This window comes from Motacilla alba, chromosome 18 (assembly GCF_015832195.1).
Source record: "Motacilla alba alba isolate MOTALB_02 chromosome 18, Motacilla_alba_V1.0_pri, whole genome shotgun sequence".
Taxonomy (NCBI): domain Eukaryota; kingdom Metazoa; phylum Chordata; class Aves; order Passeriformes; family Motacillidae; genus Motacilla; species Motacilla alba.
The window spans coordinates 3495691-3520690 of NC_052033.1; the positions used below are offsets into that span (position 1 = coordinate 3495691).

Sequence of the window (25000 nt, forward strand, 5' to 3'; positions counted from 1 at the left end):
GCCCCTCAGCTGGGAGCCCGCAGCCAGCGGGTGCGAGCGGCAGAGCCGAGCGGCGCCGCGCCGAGCCGGGATGCGGGAGCCGGGCATGGGGTAGCCGCGCCGCCCTGCCGCGCTCCCCGCCATGTAGGCGAGCCCCGGGCGCCTGCACATCGCTCCCCGCCGCCTGCACCGCGTTCGCACCGGGCCGGGGACCATGCGGAGCGCCCCGGTCTCCGGGCTCCTGCCGCTGCTCCTGGGGCTGCGGCTGCTGCTGGGCGGCGGCGCCGCGGCTCAGTACTCCAGCGACCTGTGCAACTGGAAGGGGAGGTGAGGGGCATCCCGCCCGGGCAGGGGGGAGCGGGGACTGCCACGGTCCGTCGCCGTCCCGCCGGGGGAAGATGCTGATGCCGAGCACAAAAGGGAGACTTTCCCGCTGTGCTGCCCAGCCCGCGAACGGGGCGGCGGACGGCGGAGAGCCGGGGCCGGGGACGGATCTGCCTCCCTCCCTCCCGGCGGGCTCGCCGCGGAGAGACGCTGGGCAGCGGCCCCCGGGCAGGGAGGGATGGAGGGGCCGGGGCGAGCTGGGCTCCCCTCGGCGGGGCTGAGGGGCCGGGGCGGGCTGGGCTCCCCTCGGCGCCGTTCGGGGGGCTGGGAGAGGGAGGGCGGTGCCAAGTCCGCCGCGGAGAAGTTTCTCCCCGCGACCATCTTCGCCGCGGCCCCTGCGCTCCGCGGAGGCGGCGGCCGCGCCCGGGGGAGCGGCGAGGCAGCCCCGGCTCGGAGCGGCGCTGGGATGCGCTGCACCTGCGGAGCGCTCCCGCCGCAGCCAGCGCGTCCCTCCCCGGGGCTCTCGCTGGCTCCTGTCTGCTCCTTTCCTTTCCTTTCCTTTCCTTTCCTTTCCTTTCCTTTCCTTTCCTTTCCTTTCCTTTCCTTTCCTTTCCTTTCCTTTCCCTTCCCTTCCCTTCCCTTCCCTCGCCTGCGCTGCCGCTCCGTGCGGTGCCGCACTTGGCGCTCAGCCCCGGGGTCACTCCCTGCTCCCTCGTCCCGCGGAGATGATGATGGTGATGATGGTGATGATGGTGATGGTGATGAGCTCCGGGAGCGGGGGCTGGCACAGCGGCCGCGCTGCTGATTTATTCTAATTGCACCGGTTGAGAAACCTCTCCAGTTCTCAAGTGTTTATCTCCCAAATTATCTTTCCTTTAATTGCTTGTAATATGTTTAACGCGTGTGGTTGGGTCTGTGACCTTCTCTGCTCTTCATAGGTTTCAAAAAGCAGCTCTGCTCAGCTAGCAAGTGTTGCTGGGTCAGACTTACTTGGAGAGTAAAATGGTTCAATTCTAACACACTCTTCAGATCTGCCTTTCTCTTAACTGAAAAGTTTGGCCAGTATCAATGGAGTGTTTTGGAGTAGAGAGAATTCAAAGTGGGATTGACTTTCAGCATCGTGGTTTCTTATCTCTTACTATCTGAAACATGATGCTTTGTATTTACTTTTTTTTTTTCATTTTTTTGGATAATTGATGCATAGTTAATAGCAGTGAATCCACTTGAGGATGAGTCTGCTTGATAGGGATCAAACCTCTGGCAAACTCCTAATTTGTCATTTTTCTTTACACAAAAAACCCCAAAACAACAAAAGCCCAAACAACTCCCCCTCCCAAAAAACAAACATACAAAGGAAAAAAACCCTGAAAAAAATGCTGTACCAAAGCATTTCAGATGCACTACTTACCTGGACCTCACCACCTGCTACTGCAGCAAGTATTTTAAAAGAATGGTGACAAACCCCTGCAACTCTGTCCTGTTTTGCTGTTATTTTTGTCCTGTTTTCTTACAGCAAGCAGTGACCCTTCATGTCACCTGAGCAGGGTTGGAATAAGCAATGCCTTGAGTATCAGCTAAGGGGGTGATGCTTGGGCTGTGGGGGAAGTGAAACCTTGTAACTGAGTTTGGGATGAGCCTGGAGATGCCAGCTTGGATTTACTCACCAGCTTGGATTTACTCACCTGTTGTTCTGGTGAGCTGGTGACAGCTTTGTGATGAAGCTGTTGGATGAGCAGGGAAGGAAGAGCAAAGTTTAGTCTGGGTGGATTCATTTGTGGCAGAGTTTCAGAGCTCAGGTGGGCTGGAGTTTTGGGAGGGGATAAAGTAACCCAGGCTGACTTGGGCCTTACTGGTAGCAAACAGGTGTTAGAAATGCTGGCAGTCCTAAGGCCATTCAGTATCATCTGACTTGTCCTAAGAGCACAGCACTTGAGAAGGAAAGAAAGGAATTTGATGTACCAGTAAATATCACTAATTAAATATTTTGGTGTGCATACTAAGAGTTATATGAGTTAAAAATAACTTTTTTTTTTTTTAATGAAAAATATAATATTTTGAAGTCATGTGATGATTTTTACCTTGACTGTTAGGAAGAGTTATGAACTTGAATGTCAGACATAGTCTTTCCCTACAGTGGAGTCATAGGTTGGCTTGTGCTGGTGGATTTGGGAGTCATGTCATCTTCTGTAGTAAACCTGAAGGGGTTTTCTCACCTTAATTTACATGTCTATGTTAAAAGCAACAGTCTTAAAACCAAAACATTCTGGATGTGTTTTTTTCCCCCCCTATTAGCTTGTGGAGAAGTGATGAGCTTATACCCCTGAGCATGATGAAGAGCTTCACTGGGATTCCTCTGGATATCCCTGATGCTTCCAGGGAAATCTGATGCAATGCACAGCTTGACACCTGCAATTTAAGCACAAGCCATAATAGCATCTTAATAAATAGCTTGTCAGAGAGCTTCCAGGAAAGCTTTGTCCAGGAGAAAGCAGAAACTTCACTATGATGTGTCCAGTTATTACTTCTGCTGCAACTTCAGGTTTTTGTGCTGCAATGACCTCTTGATGCTTTGAGCAAAAGTGCTTCAGTGACAGGGTGAGAGAATATGCTGGCCTGGCATGTTTGACTGTAGGACAGAGAATTCAGCTCTAATGTGGCTGCTTTTGTCCATCAGTCTTGCCCTTGGAATGGTGGATGCTCTGAGGAATTCTTAATTTTCTCTAGACTGTCATCTCTTACTAAATTCTCCCATCTAGGAGCAAAAGTTCCCTGTGTTCATTGCAGGGTGCAGGGAGGACATGGGTGCTTGTAGGGCTCTGCAGCACATCTTTAATGGAATAAATGAATAACTGAAGTCGATAGTGTGAATGTTCCACTTGCTCCCTTTTTCTCGAAATAACACCTGTTCCACATTGCAGCATAACAGCTCGCTGCAGTGATATTGTAACAGGTTTTTCAGGGCAAACATATGGGGATGGCTGAAGCCAGAAAGGGAGAAGAGCAAGGAGACAGATGCAGTGATTCAGGATTGGTATGAGGAAGTAGCTGTAGAAGTAGCTTGTTATAGAAGTCCCAATAAACAGCACGCATTTAAAATGGGTGGATGGCTCATCCATCACTGCAACCATGAAACACTCGCCCTATGTCCTTGCCATATAATGAAAAAACCCAAACTCCAATGAGTTTGGAGAATAACAAGGTTCCTGGGTCTCCATTAGTGTGTGGATCTGGTGTGTCTGATGGGTGCCAAGTGAGAGCTGAACCGGGTGTTGAGCAGTCTCAGTGTGAGGACAAGTCATTCTGACTGCAAGCAAAGCGACAGGTTTTACTGGATGATGATGGTTGCTGTTAAATAATGTGAACATGTATTTTGAAATCTGCTTAACTTTTGAGTCATCCTTTATTATAAGGCTTAATGTGTGCAGGTACTCGTGCTTGATGTATCTGTCTAATGGCATCACTCTTGCCTGTGGGATATAATTGGCTTTCAGAAGATAATTTCAGAGTCCACCCTGTTTTCGTTTGAACACTATGAATGTTTGAACAAAATTAATGTAGCTGTTTTTTTTTTTTTTCCTCTGGCAGAAATTCACTGCCTCAGTGTTGTTGGGATCACTTGCAACAGAAGTTTCACTGCATGAGTTCAGAGTTTTGCCCCTGGTCTCTTCCTTCTGTTTAAGCACTCAGGCTGGAATGTGCCAGTATAAGTCCTGCAAAACCTCTGCAGCTTGTTTTGATGTCTTGAGTAGGGACAAGTGATGCGTGAGGATAGCTTTCTGCCCCTTTGCTGAAGGATAACTTTTGCACTGTTTAATTTTGTTTATTTGCAGCTTGCACATAAACAGACTCCTGTGTTTTCTGTTGAGTGGCATCATGTGTGTGCTGTGGTGAAAACTGATTTTGTGGGCCAGATGTGGATTTACAGTCAACTTGAAATATCCCTTTGCAAGTAAAGTTTCCTGAATGTGTTAAGTACTACTGAATTTGAGGGCAAGAGTCTAAAGGTTAAAAGCTTGTCCCTCTTTCCTCCTCATCTGTGTTCTTGATGTGGCTTTCAAGATTCTTCAAAAGCACATGTTTGGAGGCTCTATTGTTATTAAATATGACTTTTTTCTTTCTGAGCTTCCTCGTGTAACCTCTATCAAGTAGGTCACACCGACACTCACAATAATGAGTCACGTCAACAGTAAATGCAAACCATATGGTTTGGTTTTTTTCCCTTTTGCACATTGCTTGTAGTAACTTTCTAAGTGCTGACTTGAATCTAGACCCTGTTCAGTACCCAAATATGTCTTTGGGATGGGGAACTGTGTATTTGGAGGTTTCTGCTGAGGAACCAGGACTTGATGTCATCACTTGCACTGCACTAAAATATGTTTTTGCCACAGATTTCCTGTGTAACCTCAGACTTAATCCTTTTAAATGATTTTTTTTTCTCATCTTCATTCATCTACCTACAAATGGGAATGTTGTGAAGCTTCCCTAAAATCCCATGAGGTGACAGTCTGTTTTTGGGTTGTCCTCTACAAGCACAGGATAAAAGGGGCTTGTTTAAGAACAAGGTGCTCAGAGCATAGGAAGAGAAGCAAGCTTGGTGGTGAAGTGATTTGCTCATACTTGCTTAGGAGGTTTGTGACAGGACAGAGATTGGGACCAAAGGATTTTTCCCTAACAGCCCAAATACTGCAGCCAATAAATCAGGCTTCCCAGAGCTTGTTCTTCCAGCTGCAGTGCCTGCCCTGTGCAGTGTTGTTTTGGGGCTTTGAGTCACTCTGGTAGAGAGCTGGTGGGCTTGATCCAGCATCAGTGATGGGCAGCAGGGCTTGTTCAGAGCTGCCCTCAGCTTAGGCTGTGGGCAAACAAGCCATGGGGATTTACTGCTCATCCTGCTTAGCAGCTGGCCCTGGGACCCTGCTGTGTCCCCCTGTCCCATCCCTGTGAAAGGCTTGTTGGGGTGTTCATCTTTGGCCATAGTAAATGGCCACTTGTTCTCTTTCTTGCTACAGACAGCTCTGTGTCTGCTTGTTGCCCATCAGTGAAAACCATAAACTGAGCTTAAACCTCATACTGGGTAGCAGGAGAGGGGCAAGTTCCTACCAAAAAAAAAGCAGCACAGTTCAGTGCTTCCCCAGCTGTGACAAGGGAGAGAGGTGTCTCCTCTCCTTTTTACCTCCCAGTGTGGAGATGGGGGCTGCCCAGCTGGGCTAGAGGGTATCGGTAGCACGTAGAGCATTGCTTTTGCTGCAGTTTACAGGGTGAGCTTGGCACCCCTCCCAGTTTCAGATCCATTGGGAATATAGACTTGGAAGGGGAACAAAGTACTTGGAAAAAGGTGGAGAACATGCTGGATTGAGCCACCAGGAAGGGAGTTAGAGCCTACGTGTTTTACTCAGTATGCACAGCTCGGCTGATGGGCAGTAACTGAGCCTGTAGTCATTTAATTACTTTTGATCATGTGCTTATATCCTATTTAATTTTGAAGCCTATTACTAGTGGTTTGACGTTTTCTTCTGGGGGATGATTTAAAGTTGTCCTGTAATATTAAGGTTGAAGTGTTGCAAGAGACCTGCACTGCTGAGCTGGATGGGCCAACACCCAGTGATGTCCTGGGCTTCCTGCATTTCTTGCTGCGTGCTTCGGAAGGTTTGACATTCCCATTGTTAGCTCTGTCATTTCTCTAACCTCCTCTTTCTTTCTTCCTGCAGTGGCTTAACCCACGAGTCTCACAGGAAGGATGTTGAACAGGTCTACCTCCGCTGTTCCGAAGGCTCCATAGAGTGGATGTACCCCACGGGAGCACTCATAGTCAACCTGCGACCCAATATTTCACCTGCCTCTTACAAACACTTGACTGTTTGCATAAAACCCTTCAAAGACTCTGCAGGAGCAAATATTTATTTGGAAAAAACTGGAGAACTGAAACTCTTGGTCCGAGATGGAGAGCGCAGCCCCAGCAGAGTGTATTGCTTTGGCTACGACCAGGGGGGCCTCTTTGTGGAGGCCACTCCTCAGCAGGACATTAGCAGGAAGATTACAGGCTTCCAGTACGAATTGATGAGCAAGGGGATAGCAGCTGATTTGCACACAGCTTCTGGTGAGTTCTGGGGCACTGTCGGACTCCCACCTCCTGTATTGGATGGGTAACAGATGGCAGAGAGAGTGAGTGAGTGGGAAAGTGGCTGGCTGTGAGTTTCGTGTGCTTTTAAGGACGTGTTTTATAAACAGAACTATTGCAGAAGAATTGGTTTGGGTTTTGGTTTGTTGTATTTTGGAAGCTGGTGGCATGGGCTGAACTCTGGTGATTTGTTGAGGGCCACAGTGTGCAGGATTCTCCCCTTGCAGGGGTGGGGTGTATTTCAGGAGCTAGCTTTACCCTACACTGAACTCCTGGGCTTCCCAGCCTTGCTGTAACACTTTCCTAACTACTTTTTTACTCAGTTTTTAAGACCCCACTGCATGTTTTGAATAATAAACATTTGAACAAGGAGGCACTCCTTTTCCTCAGTGGTTTTTCCCCCCTTTGCAAGTAGTGCTACTTGCTGACCTAATTATTGCTTTTCCTGTTGTGTTTTTTTTTTAAATTCAAACAAGGAAAATGGTGTGTTCCTTCCTCAGCTCTCCTTATTACCCTCTCCTGAGCATTACTGTGTCATGGCAGAGCTCTTTAATAGTTTTACAGGGCAGTGTTGTCTTCTCTCTCAACCATTCTGAGAAACAAGTTTTGTAGGGAGGAGTTTTACTCCAATGAAAAACTTATAGGAAAAAGGAGTGGACAAACTGAAAGATCTTAGAAGCTGTAAAGTCTGGTACTAAATAGCATTTGGAACAATGGCTGCAGGTGTGACCTAAGGGTGCTGAGCAGTTGGACAGTTTGAGAAGAAAAACTGGCATTTGTGGAGGATGACAGGGTGAGAGGGGAATTCCCCTTAGATAGGGGATATCTGGTTCATGCATCTTACCCATTCAGGATTGCCTCTAGCTTTTATCCCTAAAACCAAGGAGGGGAGATTTCCAGAATAGCCCAAGGAATTGCAGATTTAGGGTAGTTTATCTCAAATGACTGCAAGGATTTCAAGCTTTAGGTATTTTAAGTGGGGAACCGGATTTGTTTCAACCAGATTTCTCTTTTGAAATGTGGGCTGCCTTTGCTGTTTTGGGTGAAGGCAGCGAGAAGAGTCCTCAGAGCACACTTGGGATGACTCAGCCCGGGGTAAAGCCGATGTTTAGTGAGGCTGTGTGGCCCAAGAGCTGTGTGGATGCTGGCCAGACTCTGCCGTGCTGATGCCACATGCTCTGCCTGAGATGCTGCTTGATAAGCAGTGGTGTGACTAATTAAACTGCAGCTGGATCTTGCAGGGATATCTTCTCTGGGCTAAGTGATTGCAGAACTTGTTCCATCCTCTCCCCTCCCCTGGCTCCTTTCCACATCAGGCTCTGGATTGTCTGTTTGTGTATTTGTGCAGCCCTGCCAGTGCTAAATGTTGTCACGGCAGCTCGGATGGGGCTTTATTTTTGTGCAGCTCTGAGCTGGGCTCAGCTGAGCAGAGCTGGGCTCAGGGCTCATGCAGTAACCTCGGGAACTGACAGGTGGCAGCTTTGCCATTAAAACAAAAAAAAAATATAAACACAAATATTCTAAATTTGAAGTCACTGCCGTTACTTTTGCCATGCTCACAAGTGGTAGCTTATTATTGGGCATTCTGCATTTTGAGCAGACTGCTCTGCCACATCCAAAAACTGCTGCAAATGAAGTGGGGTATCTCTGCTGAGCTGCTTTCCCAGTAAGATCATTTGTGCAGAGATGAACACACTGTGCAGAATGTCAGCTATGTAGTAAAATTCCATTGCAGAAGACATTAAATACATTGTTTAATCAGTTATTTGGAGAATGTTCCCAGATTCAGTGCTGCTTTCTCTGTCAGGCTGTGAGGATGGAGACACAGACAGGCTAATGAGAAGTCACTGAGACTTACTAAGAAAAGTCCTGTGCTCCTTTATTTTCCAAAAGAGTTGAAATTGCTTTTGCATAGAGTAAAATAATATGACAGAAACTCTGCTCATCACTGCTGGGTTTAGTCTGCACTTAGGGCTTCTCCTGAGCTTTGCTCATTGAGGACTTGCTGCTGACATCCTTTACCAGCACAAGCCAGCACAAACTGCTGTGTTTTCAGCACTAAATGCTCTTCTTTACACATAAAATCTTGGAGGTTTTTAAAGCTGAGGGGAGTATTTTTTCAGGGACGTTCAGAAGTCAAACTGAGGACTGCATCCAATTACAGCCTTCCTCTTTAATAGGCACATTAAATCACTTTTTCAGTGACTGCTGTATTTTCAGCTGTAACAGACACTGGTTAAATTTCAGTGCTGTCTTATGAAACAATGTGGTGGGGAATCTGCTCCATTCTCCAAGTGTCTTGTTTGGCTAGAAGAAGCTTTTTAATAGTTCATCAGCAGAGCCTTCAGGGCAAGCTGGGGATCTCTATTGTATTTTAAATTATTTCTCTTGCCTTTTTTTGGATCCCCAGACTCTGGGGAGGGGCTGTGCAGGGTGAAAACACGATGAAAATGCCATACATGACTCTTTCCACTACTCACTCAGATGAGCACTTTTATTTTCCTATAAATATCTGTACGTCTGGGGGAGCTGCCAAATAGCTGCCTTGTGAGGCTTCCACAGAGCAATAGATTTGAGGCTCCTTGCAGCTCGTGGACCTCCTTTCTTCTGGAGCTGCTTCTAGTTTTTCTGTGAAACCTCAGACTAAATGCCCTCTACTCAGCTGCTCATTTGGAGGGGGAGTTTACAATCACGGAAATCACTGAAGATTTCTTCCCTGGAGGGGAGGCTCAAGTCAGAGGCAAGTGCTGACCTTAAAGGAGCTGAAACCTGGGTTTAAGGTTCTGCATTTCCCACCACCCTTGCTTCAGTCCCTGGTTCACGAGCGTGGCTGATGTTTTTGGCTGCTGCACTCTGGAAAAAGAGGCCGCTGTGTCTCAGTTGCAGTTTGACAGAGTTCAGCAGAGCTGGCAGGAGGTGTGAAGAGGTGACGAAGATGTGAGATGCTGTTGTAGATGGGGTCAGAGATGTACGGGGCAGAGGAAGCTGCAGTGCTTCTTCTGATGGCAAAGAGCTGAAAAATTGCAAATATTGCATGATTTCCTTGCTACTTCAGATGCCTATCATAAAAGACCCAGGTGTGGGGCTCAGCAATCCAGCCCTTTCCTTGTGCAATAACTACTTGCTAACAACTTCTCCCCGCTTTCCCTAAATGCTGGGTTTGTTTCCTGGTGATAATTGTTGTACTCTGCCCCTGAATTTACTCTCTCTTCCTAACCTGGCATCCCAGCGCTGATTAAAGGGTGTAAGTCATCTGTTTAATACTTTAATGACCTGTTGTGTCCCTAGAGTCCTGACATTGCAGGGTGCATCAACAAATCAACAATGCTTGGCATGGTGCCTGTGGTTTAATTAGAAATCCTCAAGTTTTATTAGTTTACAGCCATTCTTTCCCACTTAATCAGAGCCTAGCAAATAATTCAGTAGAAAACATGCAGGTTCTGCATTGCCCTTTCCCTTTTTTGAAAAGTTGAATGACACAGGGCAGTCTTAACAATTTTCTAGATTTTAGGGCCTTTACCCTTTTCTTGCCTCTGACTCTGCCTTACCACAGTCTCTCAAAATTTTCCTAACTGTAAGAAGAATTTGTGCTGTACTGGTAGATTTTAATTCAGATTGCTGACATTTGGTATGGGAAGTTTTTTACTGTGATAGTAACAGTCAAAAAAAAGTGCATTTCTGTGGGGTTGTAGTTTCTTAAGATGGGAAGAGGAGTGAAGACAAACGTACCTGACATCATTTAATGGGAGTAGTCCCTAAGAAGGGTCACCTTGACAATTCAGGCATCTGGATGGGTGTGTTCTCTCTTCATATCCAAAGTGATGGTTGACTGAAAGTGCTTTTGATTTCAGATTAGGCTTTGGGCTGCACCCCTCTATCATTCCCATCCACACTGCTGGTCCATTAACTCCAGCTCATGCTCTGCAGCCCTGCTCTGAAGCCTCAGTGATTGCCCCAGTGAGGAACTGAGGCACTGTGACATTTTGGCCTGAGGCCATTGGAGAATCAGCAGAACTTGTTTGAGTTGTTGAATTCTGTTGATTCTAATCTTTTCTGCTTGTGGAGGAAAAAAATGCTCTGAGGATCAGCCATGCTGCCCATACTGGCAAGTAGATGGGGGTTTTGGCAAAAGTGGTTTGGCCATGTAGTCCCTACAAGTTTTCTGAAGGTTCTGACCCACATGAGCTCCTCAGCTGTGCCAGAGTTGGGTCTGCCTTGCACCACAGCAGACTGCTTGCTTTAAACTTCTGTGAAAACTGTGAAGGTTCCTTGAGAGTAGTTTACTTTTTGAGTACCTCACCTTCTGCTCAACTAAAGTCTGTGTTTCAAGAGTGTCTCATCGAGCTCTGGGTCCAGCTTTGTTCAAGCTGTGTAGTTTGCTCTTCCCATTGCACTCTCGTGGGGGTGTGTGTAATTTAGTTGTCAGAGCTCAGGGGGGGTATATTGAAAGCCCTTTCATTTCCCACCTGCTTCTGTGTAGCAAAGAAGTCAAACTTTAACAAAAATGCTCCTTTATCTTGATGGCATCTACAGATCTAGTGCAGATTCTATTAACAGGTTTATATGTTTTCTTTATTAATGCTGGGTACCTGGCTGAGAATATGAATACATAGGAGGTACAACACTTGTGTGGGTATCTGAAAAACAAGGCAAAACCGGATAAATCCAGTTAAGTAATTAACAGTATTCAGCTATTTCCTGTATGCTGTTAATTCACTGTCCAGAGAAAACAGATCAGAAATTCAGAAAGCTCAGAAGTCTTTGGGCTATACCAGTGTTTCTGCTAACAAATGGCTTTTTAAAGCACCTTTCTTAACTTCTGATCTTTAATGCAGAGTGTGTTTGGCAGAGGTGGGGCACCAACCTGCCCTGTCTCTGCAGGTATCCTCCCAGGGCTCTGTTGTCATTCCACCTTGTAGGCTCCTGGTCTCATGCTTTCCTCTGGTTCCTCACAAATATCCAATCTTTGGGGTTTTCTTTATTCTTGGAGGCTGGATGTGCTGCTTAGCTTTGTAACCTGAGGCAGCAGATGGTGGAATCACAGAATGGTTTATTTTGGAAGAGACCTTTACAGTCCATCCACAGTACATCCCACCCTGTGCAGTGTGCAGGGACACCTTCCCTGGACCCATTGCTCAGTGCCCAATCCAAGCTGGCTCTGAATATTTCCAAGTTTAGGGCATCTACCACTACTCTGTGCATGCTGTTCCAGTATTTCACCATCCTCACACTGCTGTGTTTTTCACTTCTTGTCAGAGTGGAAACTTTCAGGTGTTTTGTGCCAAGGCTGGCGAGCAGGAGGCCGTGCCTGCTGTGCCCACTCCTTGCCAGGGTAACCGTGACTGAGCTCCTCGCTGCCGTGGGCACAGAGGTGATGGAAAGGAGCACTTGGAACACTTAAACTGAAAGTCCCCATGACCTTTATGCCTAGCACAGGTTCTGCCTGAGTAATTGTGACCATCTGAGATGTTGGCACTGCGCTGTGTGGCAGAGTGGGAGCACCACTGGGTGCTGCATGGGCTCTGTTCCAATGCACCCCATCAGATGAGAAAAATGCCTTGCTTTGTATTTCTCCCCTCCCTGTTTTCTGTGCAGGTTAAAACTCTCCTACCTCTTGGGGTTGAGGGGTTAGAGCTAGATGGTTTTTAAGGTCCCTTCCGGCCCAAACCATCCTGTGACTTTATGAAGTGCCCAGAATAGGTTGATACTGCATTCCTCTCATTTGGGGTTTGCTGGAGAAATGAATAAGAAACAGCCAAGTTGAGGGATCTGCCCTGTAAGCCTGAACACACCTTGCTGGGTGGTTCACCTGTGCACCTAAAGCTTTGATGGTTTGTTTGACTCTTCTCTAAAAGGTCATAAACAAGTTTAAAAAGAAAAACATCATGAAGTAGCCTTTATTGCAGTTTCTCAAAACACACTCCAATTAATGGCTGTATAAGGGATCCTTCTGACACTCCTGCTCTAGGATACTGTATTTCAAATGGGATTCTTTTTGGTGCTCCCCCTCCTTGCAGGAACCTGTCCACACTAACTTTGTCTTTCGCAGAGTATCCAAAACTTGGTACAAAGTAACCATGAAAATATAGCCAGCATTCCCTAACCCTAATGTGCAAAGAACACATTTAAAGCTAGTTTTTGTGGGCTTGTCACTGAACCAGGTGTCATGGAGCAGCACCTAGCTGGATCAGGCTGGCTGCTCTGTAACACTGCCTGGAGTGGGAATAATTTTGAGGATTTATTCATGTGCCTGAATTGCTCAGGTTTGTGGTGAATGATTGACTGAGTGGGAGAGTTTAAGAACAAAGTTTTTGATTTTTTTTTTTTGTTTGTTTCAAAGTGCTGCTGTGATGCTCAGGGAATGCACACACCTGGAACTGACCAAGGGTGATGTTTTGGGGTCTGAAAAATGTTGGACTAAGAAGCCTTCACTTAAAAGAAAACCCCCACCAAAACAGGATGGATTCCCTAATTTAATCTCCTTCTCCTAAGAAAAATGTTTTGCCAGCATCTTCTCTGGCCCTGCTTGTCCTTTGATGTTGTGGGCAGGAGCTGGTTTTGCAGTGGGCAGAGGAGGTGACAATGGGGCTGCAGTGATAAATACACAGCTGCAGGGGACAGGGGGATAGAAAATAGCTTATTTTTGCTAGACTGGCCACGAATGCCGTTAGCTTATTTCTCAACTCAGTGGGCAGTCAAAACCAATAAGCAGTCAGGTGTATTGTCTGGGCAGCTGGGGCTCTGCTCTGCCCTGACCTTTGTGTACCACCAAAGATGGTCCCACAAACAGAGCTGCAGTCCAGCCCAGTTGCTTGGCAGTCTTTAATAATGCTCTGTGCTTGCTCTGCAGAACTGTTTAGTTTGCTAATTCCTGAGGCTGTAGTTAAAGAAGGGATGAGAAGGCGGGGAAGCTGCATTCCTCTTCCCACTGACTGAAACGTGGGCCAGATCTTTCCTGTGTTGGAGTCTTGATTTGCGGGACAGAAAATCTCTTTCACCTCGATCTGTGCTGGAAGCCAGCAAATATTCTCTGAAATATTGCACAGATACTTGGAAGATCTCCTGGACCCAAAGCTGTGATATGTTAGGTGTGACCTCGGGAGGTTTGATACTGGCTCAGAAAAGCTGCTGCCCTAGGACAGCCTCGGTCCAGTGAACCTTTTCCTGGTTCAGATTTGTGGAAGGATTTTTTTGGTGTGGGTTGTATGGGCACCTCCTGACTCCTTTATGGGATTTGAGCATTAACTCCTGCAATGGGCATCACCTCTGGTGTTTGCCCATATCCTTTCTGTGCTGAAGCCCTGGGAGAGCTGCAGTGATCAGAGGTGCTGGGAAAGGCACGTGGAGCTTGTCTGGCATTGCATTGCCCTGTCTGCCTGCCAGGATCATTCCTGTCTGTACAGGATGCCCCTCTGCCCCACCAGGACTGCTGCTAGCTTTGCATCAATTGCTTCTATCTGCAAGTGGGTGTCAGAAATTTGAGAGAAAAAAAATTGTTCCTATGTAGAACTGGTGAATGGGCTTGGTATGACCGAGCAGGGTGTGCTTTTAAGGAAGAAAAGGTGATGTATCTCAAAGCTTTTACTGTTACAAATGAAAAGTTGTAAGTGGCCTTTTTTAAGGTTAACTGAACAACGTTACAGCATGGAAGATCTCTGGCTGTGTAGATGCAGCCCCTCCACAACCCTTCCCAAGAATAGACTGATCAAACAAACATGGTTTCGTAGTGAAAACTGGCCTTGTTCCTTCCGAGCTCTCCCATATGCCAAAAAGAATTTGATTTCTAGAAACAGGAAGGAGAAGGACCCGTGTGGAGCTGAGTGCACACATGCTGCTTTTTTTTTTTTTTTTTCTTTAAAGACTCACTTAATCTTTGATCTGTCATTACTCCACTCTCAGGGTTTATCTTTAACCAGCCACTTGTTTCTTAATTCTATTCCTCTGCTCCATCAGAGGCATTAATGGACCGGACCGAAGGGGAGGAGGGAGGGAGGGAAGGCTTTGTGTTCCTGGCAGGGCTCCAGCCTGGTAGTAGGTGCTGGCTCCAGCCTCTCCTGTAGCCCTGGCAGGGGCAGGGAGAAGTGCTTGGCTGCACAATTTCCCCAGGGCATGGGAGTGAAAAACACCTTAACTTGTTCATTTTCTGCTGTGCAAGCACTGCATGACAGCTGAGCTCTGTGTTAGCTATCAGAGACAAAGCCCAACAGGACATCAAAAATTTATAACTTCACATTTTCCTGGATCTGACCCGTGCGAGCTTTTACAAGGCTTTGGCATGACGTTTGCTTTAGAAGAAAGAAGAAATCTTTCCAGAGCGAGTTTTGGGAGGGGATGAGCCAAGCCATAAGTCTTTGTGGGTTTTGAGTCAGGGGAAGCATTTCCTTTGGTCCTGTGTGGCAGGGCTGCAGTGCTGGCACGTTCTCCTGCGGTGACAGCAAGGGACATTCTGCTCCAGCTCTTCTGCTGCAGGTCAGAGGGGATCACAGGAGCCCCTCAACCATCCAGAGGCACCTCTGGCTTCCAGCAGCTCATTTCTCCTCATGCTTCCCACTCCTAATCCCCCTTGGGCAGTAGAGGTAGGTTTGAGGAAGGAGAGAGGGATTTTCTGTGAGATAGGCAAATAGAGCTGCTCTTTTATGGCTTTATAGTGGTGTCTTGTGCCCGTAGAGCAGGAGGAATTCCCAGCAGTTATCTTGCTGCCATATTTTCCCTGTAATTGCAGTTAGGGAGGGAGAAGAGGAAAAAAAACCAAAAAGCAGAGGTGTACAGGTGCTGCTTGCACAGGAACCTGGGCTGGGGTGGTTGCAGACCCACTTCTGCTTTGCTGGGCTCTGCTGCTGCAGTGCAGAGAGAGGAATTTAGCTGGACATCTGATCTGCTGAGTGGGGCTTTTTGGACACAATATCTTGCAGACTTGACTGTAACTGAGGGTTTTTCTAGAGCTGTGATGCAACGGGTAAGTGTAGGAGCTGGGCTGGGATTTGGCACTGATCCAGTCACTGTTCTGCCTCTGCCCACCCCAGTGCTGGGGTTTGCCACAGAGGGGAAAGAGGAGGGACAGCAAGAAGTGTCTTGAAGCTGTGACACTTCTCATCCTTTCTCCTGGCGTGGTGCAACTCATGCATGGAGGTAGAGTTTAATAATGTTTGATGCTGCTTAAATAAAAACTGCTCTGTGAGTTTTTCATTCCTTTTGTTTTGGTTTGGTTTAAATTTTAAACAAATGGCTGTGTTTCTAGCTGACCTTTCAGCTCATTTGTTAGAATGGCTGCTGCATCTTGGAACAGCAAAAAGGCATCAATCCCAAAGGATCCTTACGTGCTCTGTATCTGCTGAGCCAATTTCAATTTGAAAGCTGTTGCAAACAGAGCTTGCCTAGTACCAAATCTCTTCCTCTCATTGTTTACATAAATAGTTAATCTTTGGTACTTAGGGACTTTAATACCCTCTTGGAAGACAGTTCTGTGAAAAGATAAATTTCTGGTTTATGATCTCTTGTCCTAACGTTTCTCAGAACACAAAGGTCATCACATCTCTAATAGTGAGGTTTTACAATATGCTTTTTTTATTCTTTCTTTGCAGGAAGGAAGTGGTATTGACTCGATTCTCTTGTCACAGTCCATGCCACAGTCTGCAAAAGTCTGCAATTTATTAAATTTATTTTCAGGTTTAAACTGTTCTTGGCCAGTGCCTATATTTTCCAAGTTATTTCTGGAAACTTGTACATATGTGCAAGTTGAACCGAGTGTTAGAAGGCAAGGAATGGGATTTGACACTTCCTTTTCTGGAGGGGTAAAATCACATTTTTTACACTTTTTATACAGAGAGGTCAGGGAAGGATGTCCATTGCTGCATCATGATGTTGTTTCAGCTGCTCCATCCCCACCTTGTCCTGTACCAAACCTTGGCTGTAAGAAGAAGGGAATCTTTGAGTTTTGTATCTGTGCCCATCATCCTTGTCCCAGGTTGTCTCTTCTGCTCAGCACAGGGGCTCAGATTGACTTTCTAGCAAAAAGGGGGATGAGCACATGATGCCTGCCTTCAGAAGAGCTCTGAACTCTCATCATGTTACTCACTGCATTAACCTTGGTATTCATCACAGCACAGCCTCATTGTGGCCTTCAGTTCTTAAAGGGGGCTAACAAAAAAAAGGGAGAGTGTCTTTTTACATGGGTGGATAATGATAAGATAAGGGGTAACAGTTCTGAGCTAAAGGAGGAGAGATTCAGATTCATGTTAAAGATAAATTCTTTGCTCTGAGGATTGTGAGGTTACTGGCACAGTGGAGCTGTGGCTCCTCCATCCCTGGAAGTGTCCCAGGCCAGGTTGGATGGGGCTGGGAGCACCCTGGGATAGTGGAAGGTGTCCCTGCCCATGGCAGGGGGTGGGAATGAGATGATCTTCAAGGTCCCTTCTGTCCCAAGCTGTTCTGTGACTCTGTGGTCCCATGTCTGAGGCTTATTGATCCCGAGGGCTGGGAGCAGGGCCAGTCCAGCTCTCCTGTTTGTTCCCTGACTTGCTGTTTTCCTACTGACGGGCTGGAAAAAGTGCAGTGCTTGCAGAAAGCCCTGTAATCCTACCCCATCCAAAGGCAGGAAAACCTTGTAAAACAAAGGAGCGATGAGAGAGCTCCTCTGTGTGTTGTGACAGGGTGTCAGTAATTTCCAGCCCAGCTGTGGAGAGGCTCTGTGTCTCCTGGCCCTGTTTTCCCTCGCTGTGTGGCTGCAGGTATTATGTTAAATGCAGGTGTGCTGGATGCAGCTCTGCTGGCCTCAGCTCCTTCTAAATACGAGGTGCACTGACAGTGCAGCTGCGTTGATGTAGTTCTAGGTGGTGTTTCAGTGTGGGGGTTGTGAGGGTTTTGAGGTCGAGTGTTGTTTTGGCTTGCTCAGGAAGAGCTTTCTGAGGTGGTGAGGAAAGTTGAGGTATATCAAGAAAGGAAAGGACTAGTCACAGCCTGGTAAACCAGAGTGGTTATCAAATTCTTGTCCACCTCCACTGCAAAGCAGGTGGTTTGTTTTTTTTTTTTTTGTCTGGGATATGAGCTGTGAGAGGTTTGCTTCATGGAAGAAATGCTCCTTCAGAGGGGAAGCACTGACATACTTAAGAAGAAATAATTAGCAGGATTTATTTCACTCTGTAATTAGTTAAATCAGGATCAGGGCAAGATTTATTATTTTTTTTTCTTGCTCATATGATGTTTGTCCCTAAACTCTTGTCTCTCATCTAAATCACTGATCCAGTAATCAGTTGAGACATCATAATTTTTGCTTAGGACTCAGAAAAATAGCAGAGAAATACACCATCATTGGAGAAACTACATCTCTATTTTTATAATCTGCTCTGGGAAGTCTGCACTCTGTGTTTCCAGGAAGGAGACTCATCCTATGATGCCCTTTCCATTCTGGGTGCTGCCAGCAAGAGCTGCCAGTTACAGAGCTGGCAGCAAGAATTGGAAAGGTGTGGGTGGGTTTTTTTGTTCCATATGAACTAACGCTGATGTCAGGCTGAGGGAAATGGGTCTGTGGCCCCACACAGGTGTGCCTGGAGGTGCTGCAGTGCAGGGACTGCAACAAGACCCATCTGAATGTCTGGAAGAGAAAAGACTACTTGTTTTAATCAGAGAAACGAACAGCAAACAGCACTTCAGCTCTGCCTGGACCTCCTTGGTAGCTCTTGATGCTTAAAAAGGTCTGATTGCTCATCAAAGGGTTGTTCAGAAGTACTGAGGTGTGGGTGATGTGTGCTGTGGAAGAGCAGATAAGGAGCTCTGTGCTTTCCTCCCCCAGCATCCACACCTTCACCACACGGCACGCGTGCACCCGCTTCTTCACGAAACCAAAGGGTATTCCTCGGTGAAGTGGTTTTCTGCAATTACTTTGTGTTCAACATTTTCACTTCTGCTTAAAATGTCTCTCTTCCTGTGTGTGCTGCTGGCTCAGGGGTGGGTGTTCAGCACAGCCTCTCTGGGGACACAGGGTGGAGAAGGTCTTTTGGCCTCGCTGCATGGGGTGGTGGGTAGAGACCTGCAGTAGGGCTCCTGGGGTGCTCTGATTCTTGTATTTAAGGGGTGCCCTGATGTTGGAAGGAATGATGAATCTGACTCCATGTTCTCAGAAGGCTAATTTATTATTTTATGATACTATATTATATAAAAGAATACTATAGTAAACTATACTAAAGAATAGAGAAAGGACACTTACAGAAGACTAACAAGATAATAACGAAAACTCGTGACTCTCTCTCCAGAGTCTGACACAGCTTGGCCCCAACTGGCCAGTAAAGCAAAATAATTCACAGCAGAAACCAATGAAACAATCACCTGTTGGTAAACAATGTCCAAACACATTCCAAAGCAGCAAAACACAGGAGAAGCAAATGAGATAATTATTGTTTTCCTTCTTCTCTGAGGCTTCTCAGCTTCCCAGGAGCAAAATCCTGGGCAAGGGGATTTTTCCAGAAAATATGACGGTGACATTCTGATAGCTGTGATGTCGTGGAGTGTGTTGAGAAAAATCTGGACAGGCAGAAGAAACTTCTTTCTTGTGGGTTGGAAGCTGGTTTTGGGGTAAGGTCGGGTCAGTCAGACCCATGGGTGGCTGTTGAAACACAAATGTTTCAAAAGAAGACCAGGCCCCTTCATGTGGTTTGTGTGACGCCTGCAGCCAGAGCCAGCACGTCTCGGTTCCATGTGTCCTGCAGGGAGCTGCCATCCTCCACCATGGCCCCTCCGTAACCCCACCTCCTCTTTTCCAAGGAAAGAAGGGTTGTATGCACACAAACCAGAGGAGGAAGGACTGGAGCTGTGTGTGTGAGCTGAGAGAGGCCAGCAGCACCTCCCATCACTCTTGGGGCAGAGTGTAAACTGCAGCACTGAAGGGGTCAAATCATCCACAATATTGAGGAAAATCCTTTCTAGGCAGCCCAGCTCCCTGGTGCTGGCAGAGCTGGGAGCCACCTGAGGCTGGCATCTCCTCAGGGCACGTCCCTCTCTTCCCAAGCATGTCTGCCTCCCTGTGGAGAGGTCCAGGAGAGGACCAGCAATGTATTTGACAAAACTGTTGGCCAACAAGTGCGGTCTATTGTTAGCATCGCCTCGTCCTCCTCACTAACACCAGGTTCAGAGGGCAAATCGCTCAAAGCAGCTGGGACATGACTGCTGGCTTGTGAGGAATGATGTAATTACATCTCCCTCAGCGGGGAGGTGAATAGAGAGGCCTTTGGAGGCACTGGGTGTTGGAGGGAGAGGGCTGCCTCAGGTTACTCCAGGTCAGGATACTGTCAAAATCCATCAAAGGCACTCCCAGGAGAGTCGGCGGCCGACGTGCACAATGCAGGCTTTATGCCACTGCTGGTGGAGCTGAGTTAGAGGCATCTGGGCTTTAGAGGACTTCAGTAAAAATGTTGCTTTTCTGTGCTTTTTTTCCCCCCACCTCTCTCCTGCTGCTGTATGTATTAAGGCTGTTTGGCTCATGCAGTTTAAAGGAATTAGAGCAGCTGACGTTGATATTGTTATTGCAAGTTCATGGGCTTGCTTTTGGATGTGAGAACCTGGGCAGCCCTCGAGACATCCCCAGGGAGTCAGGACCTGGCAAACACAGCTGCCTTGTTTAGTAACCAGGCCCAGGTCCCCAGAAAATGAACATCTTCACCTGCTGTGCATGAGTGAAGTGCTTTTCTTGTTGTTTTTATTTATTTATTTATTTATTTTTTATAGTTATAAGGATGCTTCCTGTTCTAGCCTAAGGTGTGTGTTTTATTTTGACCTATGGATGGAGCAGAGCACCTGCTGCCCAATCCAAAGGGAACGAGTGCTGAACTGCAGCTAAAGCCACAAACTTTTGTGTTAAACACACAGATTCCTTCATGGCTGTGATTCAAAAGAAAGTGTAGGCATTGCCACCTCCTAAGGATTTATTTTCTTTTATGAGCCTTTGTAGAAATCAGGCTTTAGTTGTAGCCAGTAGATGTTATTTGCTTTTTAATGGTCCATTTACCTCAGCAGTAATCCTTCACAACTTGCTTTCCATCTGTGCTTCCATACCTTGTTTTTGCCACTTGCAAGATCTATTTGATACTCTGTGAATGCAGATGTGGGGGTTGTCTCACAGAGGAGGAATTTTGGTCTTCATCTGTCTGGAGCTGCAGAGATGGGTGGTGGAGAATGGTTGTTAAAGCAGCTCACATGTCACCACACTGCTGTGAGTCAGCTGGACCTGAAGCAGGTTTTAAGTAATGATCTAATGTGAGCAATGCTGAGCATTTTTAATTTCCTTTTGTATTTAAAAGGCTGCAGGATTTTGCCTAGGGTCCACAATTAAAATGATTTGATTCTGTGTACACATGGAGATTTGTTCATTTGATTTATTACTGTGTCAGTCTATTTAAATAGAAGGAACCACTTTTAAAGCATTTTGTTTTTCATCTTTAATGCTGTTGCTTGTGTTGCACTTCTTTGGAGAACAGAAATGCCTTAGTCATTTTGGTGTTTTTAATTTTCTGATGGGGCTGGATGAACTACAGAGGTGTCTCGTCTAAACCAAGACTTAAAAAGGCCGAGATGCTTTTTTATTACAAGGTCTTTCCAGAATAAAATATATGAAATCCAGCTGTAGGTTTAGAGGATGTCCATCAGCTGTACTTTGTTTTGGAGCTTGTGTCCATGTGAAAATGCTGTGGGATTTGTGCAAGTTCCCTCTGTGTGGTTGGTCTTAGTCAGGTCCTCATTTGGACAGAGGGAGCCAGAGGGACTTCTGCCCTGGATGGATTTGGGAGGTGCCATGAACGAAACAAATCCATAGCAGGATGTTTAGTGACCAACACACTCAGACTGGCCCAGGGAAGTGCTCAAAACCTGTGTGGATGTGGCACCTGGGGACAGGGGTTAGTGGTGAGCATGGCAGTGCTGGGGTAATGGTTGGACTCGATGATCTTAGAGGTTTTTTCCAACCTGACTGATTCAGTGATTCTGTTACAATTTTCTTTGTCACATGAAGCTTCTTTATTTGTTTTAGCCACTGATCAAAATCTCTTGAGTCTAAAACTTGAAGCATCTTTAGCCTGAATTTATTCTAGTTCTCCAGTTATGTCCAGGCTTCATCTGGTTCTGCATTTCTCATTATATTAAACATTTTCCAAACTTTTCTGATAAAGGGAGCTGAAATAGTGTGTGGGGAAAGAAGGGCAGGGAAAGCTGGATTGTGTCTGACAGCTTTGGAGGTATTCAAACTAAACAGAAATGTGATTGATCCAGATGCTGTTTTGCCTATTCCTTGTCTCTTCTTTTGGAGCTTTTTAAGCTCCTTGAATTATTCCTTCAAATATCCCTGCCCAGAAATGTGCATTTTACGTTTCCTTTAATCCTATTAAACAGCGTGTTACACTGTGTATGAATCATCTGACTGGAGCAAATCTGGTGGATTTGGTTCAATAATCCTGCTTTCTGGATCACTGCCTTTCTGGGTCCCTGGAAAAAAGAAGAGATTTGCCATGTCTTGTGTCAGAGGGTGGCTTGTGCTGTCTGACAGGAGGGTGGCAGAGCATCGGAGGCACCAGCTGCGTCTTGTGTGGACAACCTTAAATCTAGTTTTGAGTGCAATGGATCAACTCTGGGCAGCAGGTGTGGGGAGAGGAAGGCTGTGACTATTTGGGAATCTAAACTAAGTGTTTTCAGATGTTGAGGTTCAAAACCCAAATTTTTTGGGGGTGGGTGTGGCTTCAGTTTGCAGTTTGGTGGTGGGCGGTGTGATGGAATCTCATTGTCCAGTCACCTCCAGTGGAGCCCTGCTCTGCTGGAGTCTGTGCCTGTGCTGATCCAGGGCTCCCGTTTTCCTGGGTGATATGTTGAGGTGACACCAGGTGACAGACAAGGTTCTGATCTTCGTGCCACTGTGGACAGACTCACTGAGCGTGGCCAGGCAGGGCAGATCCTGATAATAAGCAAATTCCTGAACTCAGCAGGGTGATACAGAAACATCTGTATTGCAACTACAGCACCTTCTCCTCAGAAATATCTGGCTGAGTATAAAGAGGAGCCACATTCTTGCATTGATTAGATTAGTGCAGATATCCAAATGTTGCCAGCAGTACAGGAAATTGTCTTTGTGCTGCTTGAGCTCAAGCAGATATGGGCTCGAGTTTCCGCTTTGCCTCAACGCCCTCCAAGACGTGCATTGGGGTTTTTCCCTCCCCTCTTTGCCTCCCCCCACTCTGTAACCTCCTGGATCTTTGATGTGGTGATGACTAAATGGCCCAACAACACTCGATAGAAATTGTAAGAGAGAAGCTTTGCCATCAGAGTATAAAAGACATGATCTGAAAGCTTTTGAGTGAATTTACAGCCGAGCGCCTTGCAAACGCACCCAGAACCAAAACAGATTTTGAATAAGTGCAGTGAGTGTGTGCAGTGTTTGCTAGACAATATATCCCAGCAGGATTGGTAAAGAGATCCCTATTCCTGCTTGGGTACAAAAATCTCATGGAGGCTCAAGGTTTAACTAGGGTTAGCCCCCACTTCTTGTGGTGGTAGAGATGCCCGACAGACCTTTGGAGTGATTGTGCCCATGCTATGTTAGTCAGCCAAGTTTTTGTTTAGTTTAAATGGTTTATTTGTTTAAATTTATTTATTTGCTGCTGTCTAGTCCTTTGCTAACTGTGACCCTTCCTGTGCAGCTCCCTGCCGACCCTGCAGTGACACTGAGGTCCTCCTGGCTGTCTGCACTAGTGATTTTGGTGAGTTGCTGTCTCCCCAGTCCCCTCTCCTCCCATAAACACCAACAGACCCCTCCTCACACCTGCAGCCTGCACCAGCAGTAAATGTGGTCTGCGGGTGCTGGGCCCATGGAGAGCTCTGAGGAGCTCAGAAGTGTTTGCCCAGCTGGCACCTCCCCAGGGTGGGCAGAGTGACACAGCAACCATGGTAGAAGGTCAAGGATTTGGGTGCCCTTAGGAGAGACCATTACTTCTTGTTGGTCGACTTGACAAAACACCAAAAGTTTCACTAATTGTCCATGCTTCCCTTTTTAAAAGGGAAATTAGCATTAGCTGGATCTGTAATGGTTGAAGAACAGAAAGTACATTGTCAGGGAGCATTTAGCACAAATCTTGTTAGAATTCTTCATGATTTTTGCTATTTTTCTGATGTAATTATTTTTCTGTTTAAATTTAATATGTGGGTGCCCTTTGCTGGACAGATTACAAACATAAACTATAAAAAATGCAAATATATACTGGAGGTTACTGGATAATCTTAACTCTCAGAGTAACAAAGGACCAAAACTTGGGCTGCTGTAGTGAAGTCAGTTCCCCTGGTTGCACAGGCTTGAGTTTGGACCAGGATCTTCCAAAGCATTTTTGAGTAATTAATCTCCAAACCTTTTTCTGTTTCCAGTGATCAGAGGCTCCATTCAAAACGTAACGAACGAGGCAGAAGAGCAAGAATCCATAATTCACGTTGGTGTCAACAAACTGTACAGGCAGAAGAGCAAAGTCTTCCAGCTGACAGGGGAGAGTGGGAACTGGAGAGGACAAATAAAGACTTTGCTGGAGTGTGGGGTGAAGCCAGGAGATGGAGACTTCCTTTTCACGGGACGTATGCACTTTGGGGAGGCCAGGTTAGGCTGTGCCCCTCGTTTCAAAGACTTCCAAAGGATGTACAAAGAGGCAAAAGACAAAGGGCTAAACCCATGTGAGATTGGCCCAGATTGAAACCCCCTGTTTGGCCGAAGATGGCTTTTAGCATTTGGCCAGGAATATTTCCTGGCTGCGGTGGGAACTCTGAACAAACCTGGTCACTGAGGCTGGACAGAGCTGGAGGCTGAGACCCCACAGCCTGCAGTGCTGACAGGCTCATGGAATCAACAGAGGTACGAGCTCAGAGGGCTGCCAAGCAAGAAAGGCTGGATTTTTAACCAATCTTGTCCTTATGAATTAAGTTATTATATTTTTTTAGTGACTTCCTTAGGAAAACAAACAAAGAAAACTCCCATGTCTTAATAAAAGAAAAACCCAAATGAAAGCCAAGATGCCTTTGTATCTTTTTAATACTAATTTTTAAAAATGTCTTAAGCTGATGTAGCATTTGGTATGGCGTATTCTGTATAAATGGCCAAGAATGTGATAGAGCACGGTAAAACATCTTAACATTGATGCTTTGTAAAAAGCTTGGTGTACAATTCAAAGTTGTTTCTTATGACAGAAATTTATGGAGCCAAACTCTTATGTGTGTGTGTTGGTTTGTTTTTTTTTTTTTGGAAGAATGTACAATTGCCACCTGCAATTTTTTGTCCAGGCTGGCAAATTCTTTCCATTCCAGAGAAATAAAGGTCCCTGGATTTGACACATGCTGTTTAAAATCTCTATTTTCTTCTTAAGGCTGATCTCAGCCAGTCCAGATGTGCTCATAGATCAGTCCTGGGCTGCTTGCTTATTTTGTGGCTTCACTGAGCAGAACCAGAGTTCCTGTGAGGCATTGGGAACCACAGTTTTTTTTTTTTTCAAAGGGGAAGCAAGAGCTATTTTTGGAGATTTTTAGACATGTGTGCAGGCGAGGCTTTAAGTGTTCTTCTCTCTGATGCCAGCAGCG

At 46.3% G+C, this 25000-nt stretch overlaps 1 protein-coding gene across 1 annotated transcript; it reads left to right on the plus strand.

Moving 5' to 3' along the window:
- Positions 1-24756, plus strand: METRNL (meteorin like, glial cell differentiation regulator). The gene is made up of 4 exons (XM_038157322.1): positions 1-306; positions 6009-6397; positions 23089-23148; positions 23807-24756. Exons 1-4 carry the CDS (start codon positions 194-196, stop codon positions 24121-24123), a joined length of 879 nt encoding a protein of 292 aa, XP_038013250.1. The 5' UTR covers positions 1-193; the 3' UTR covers positions 24124-24756.
- The last annotated feature ends 244 nt before the right edge of the window (positions 24757-25000 follow it).

Coding starts and splice junctions, on each gene's coding strand:
- METRNL (XM_038157322.1), top strand. CDS start 194: ATGCGGAGCGCCCCGGTCTCCGGGCTCCTGCCGCTGCTCCTGGGGCTG. Junction 307..6,008: donor CTGTGCAACTGGAAGGGGAG/GTGAGGGGCATC, acceptor TTCTTCCTGCAG/TGGCTTAACCCACGAGTCTC. Junction 6,398..23,088: donor TGATTTGCACACAGCTTCTG/GTGAGTTCTGGG, acceptor CTTCCTGTGCAG/CTCCCTGCCGACCCTGCAGT.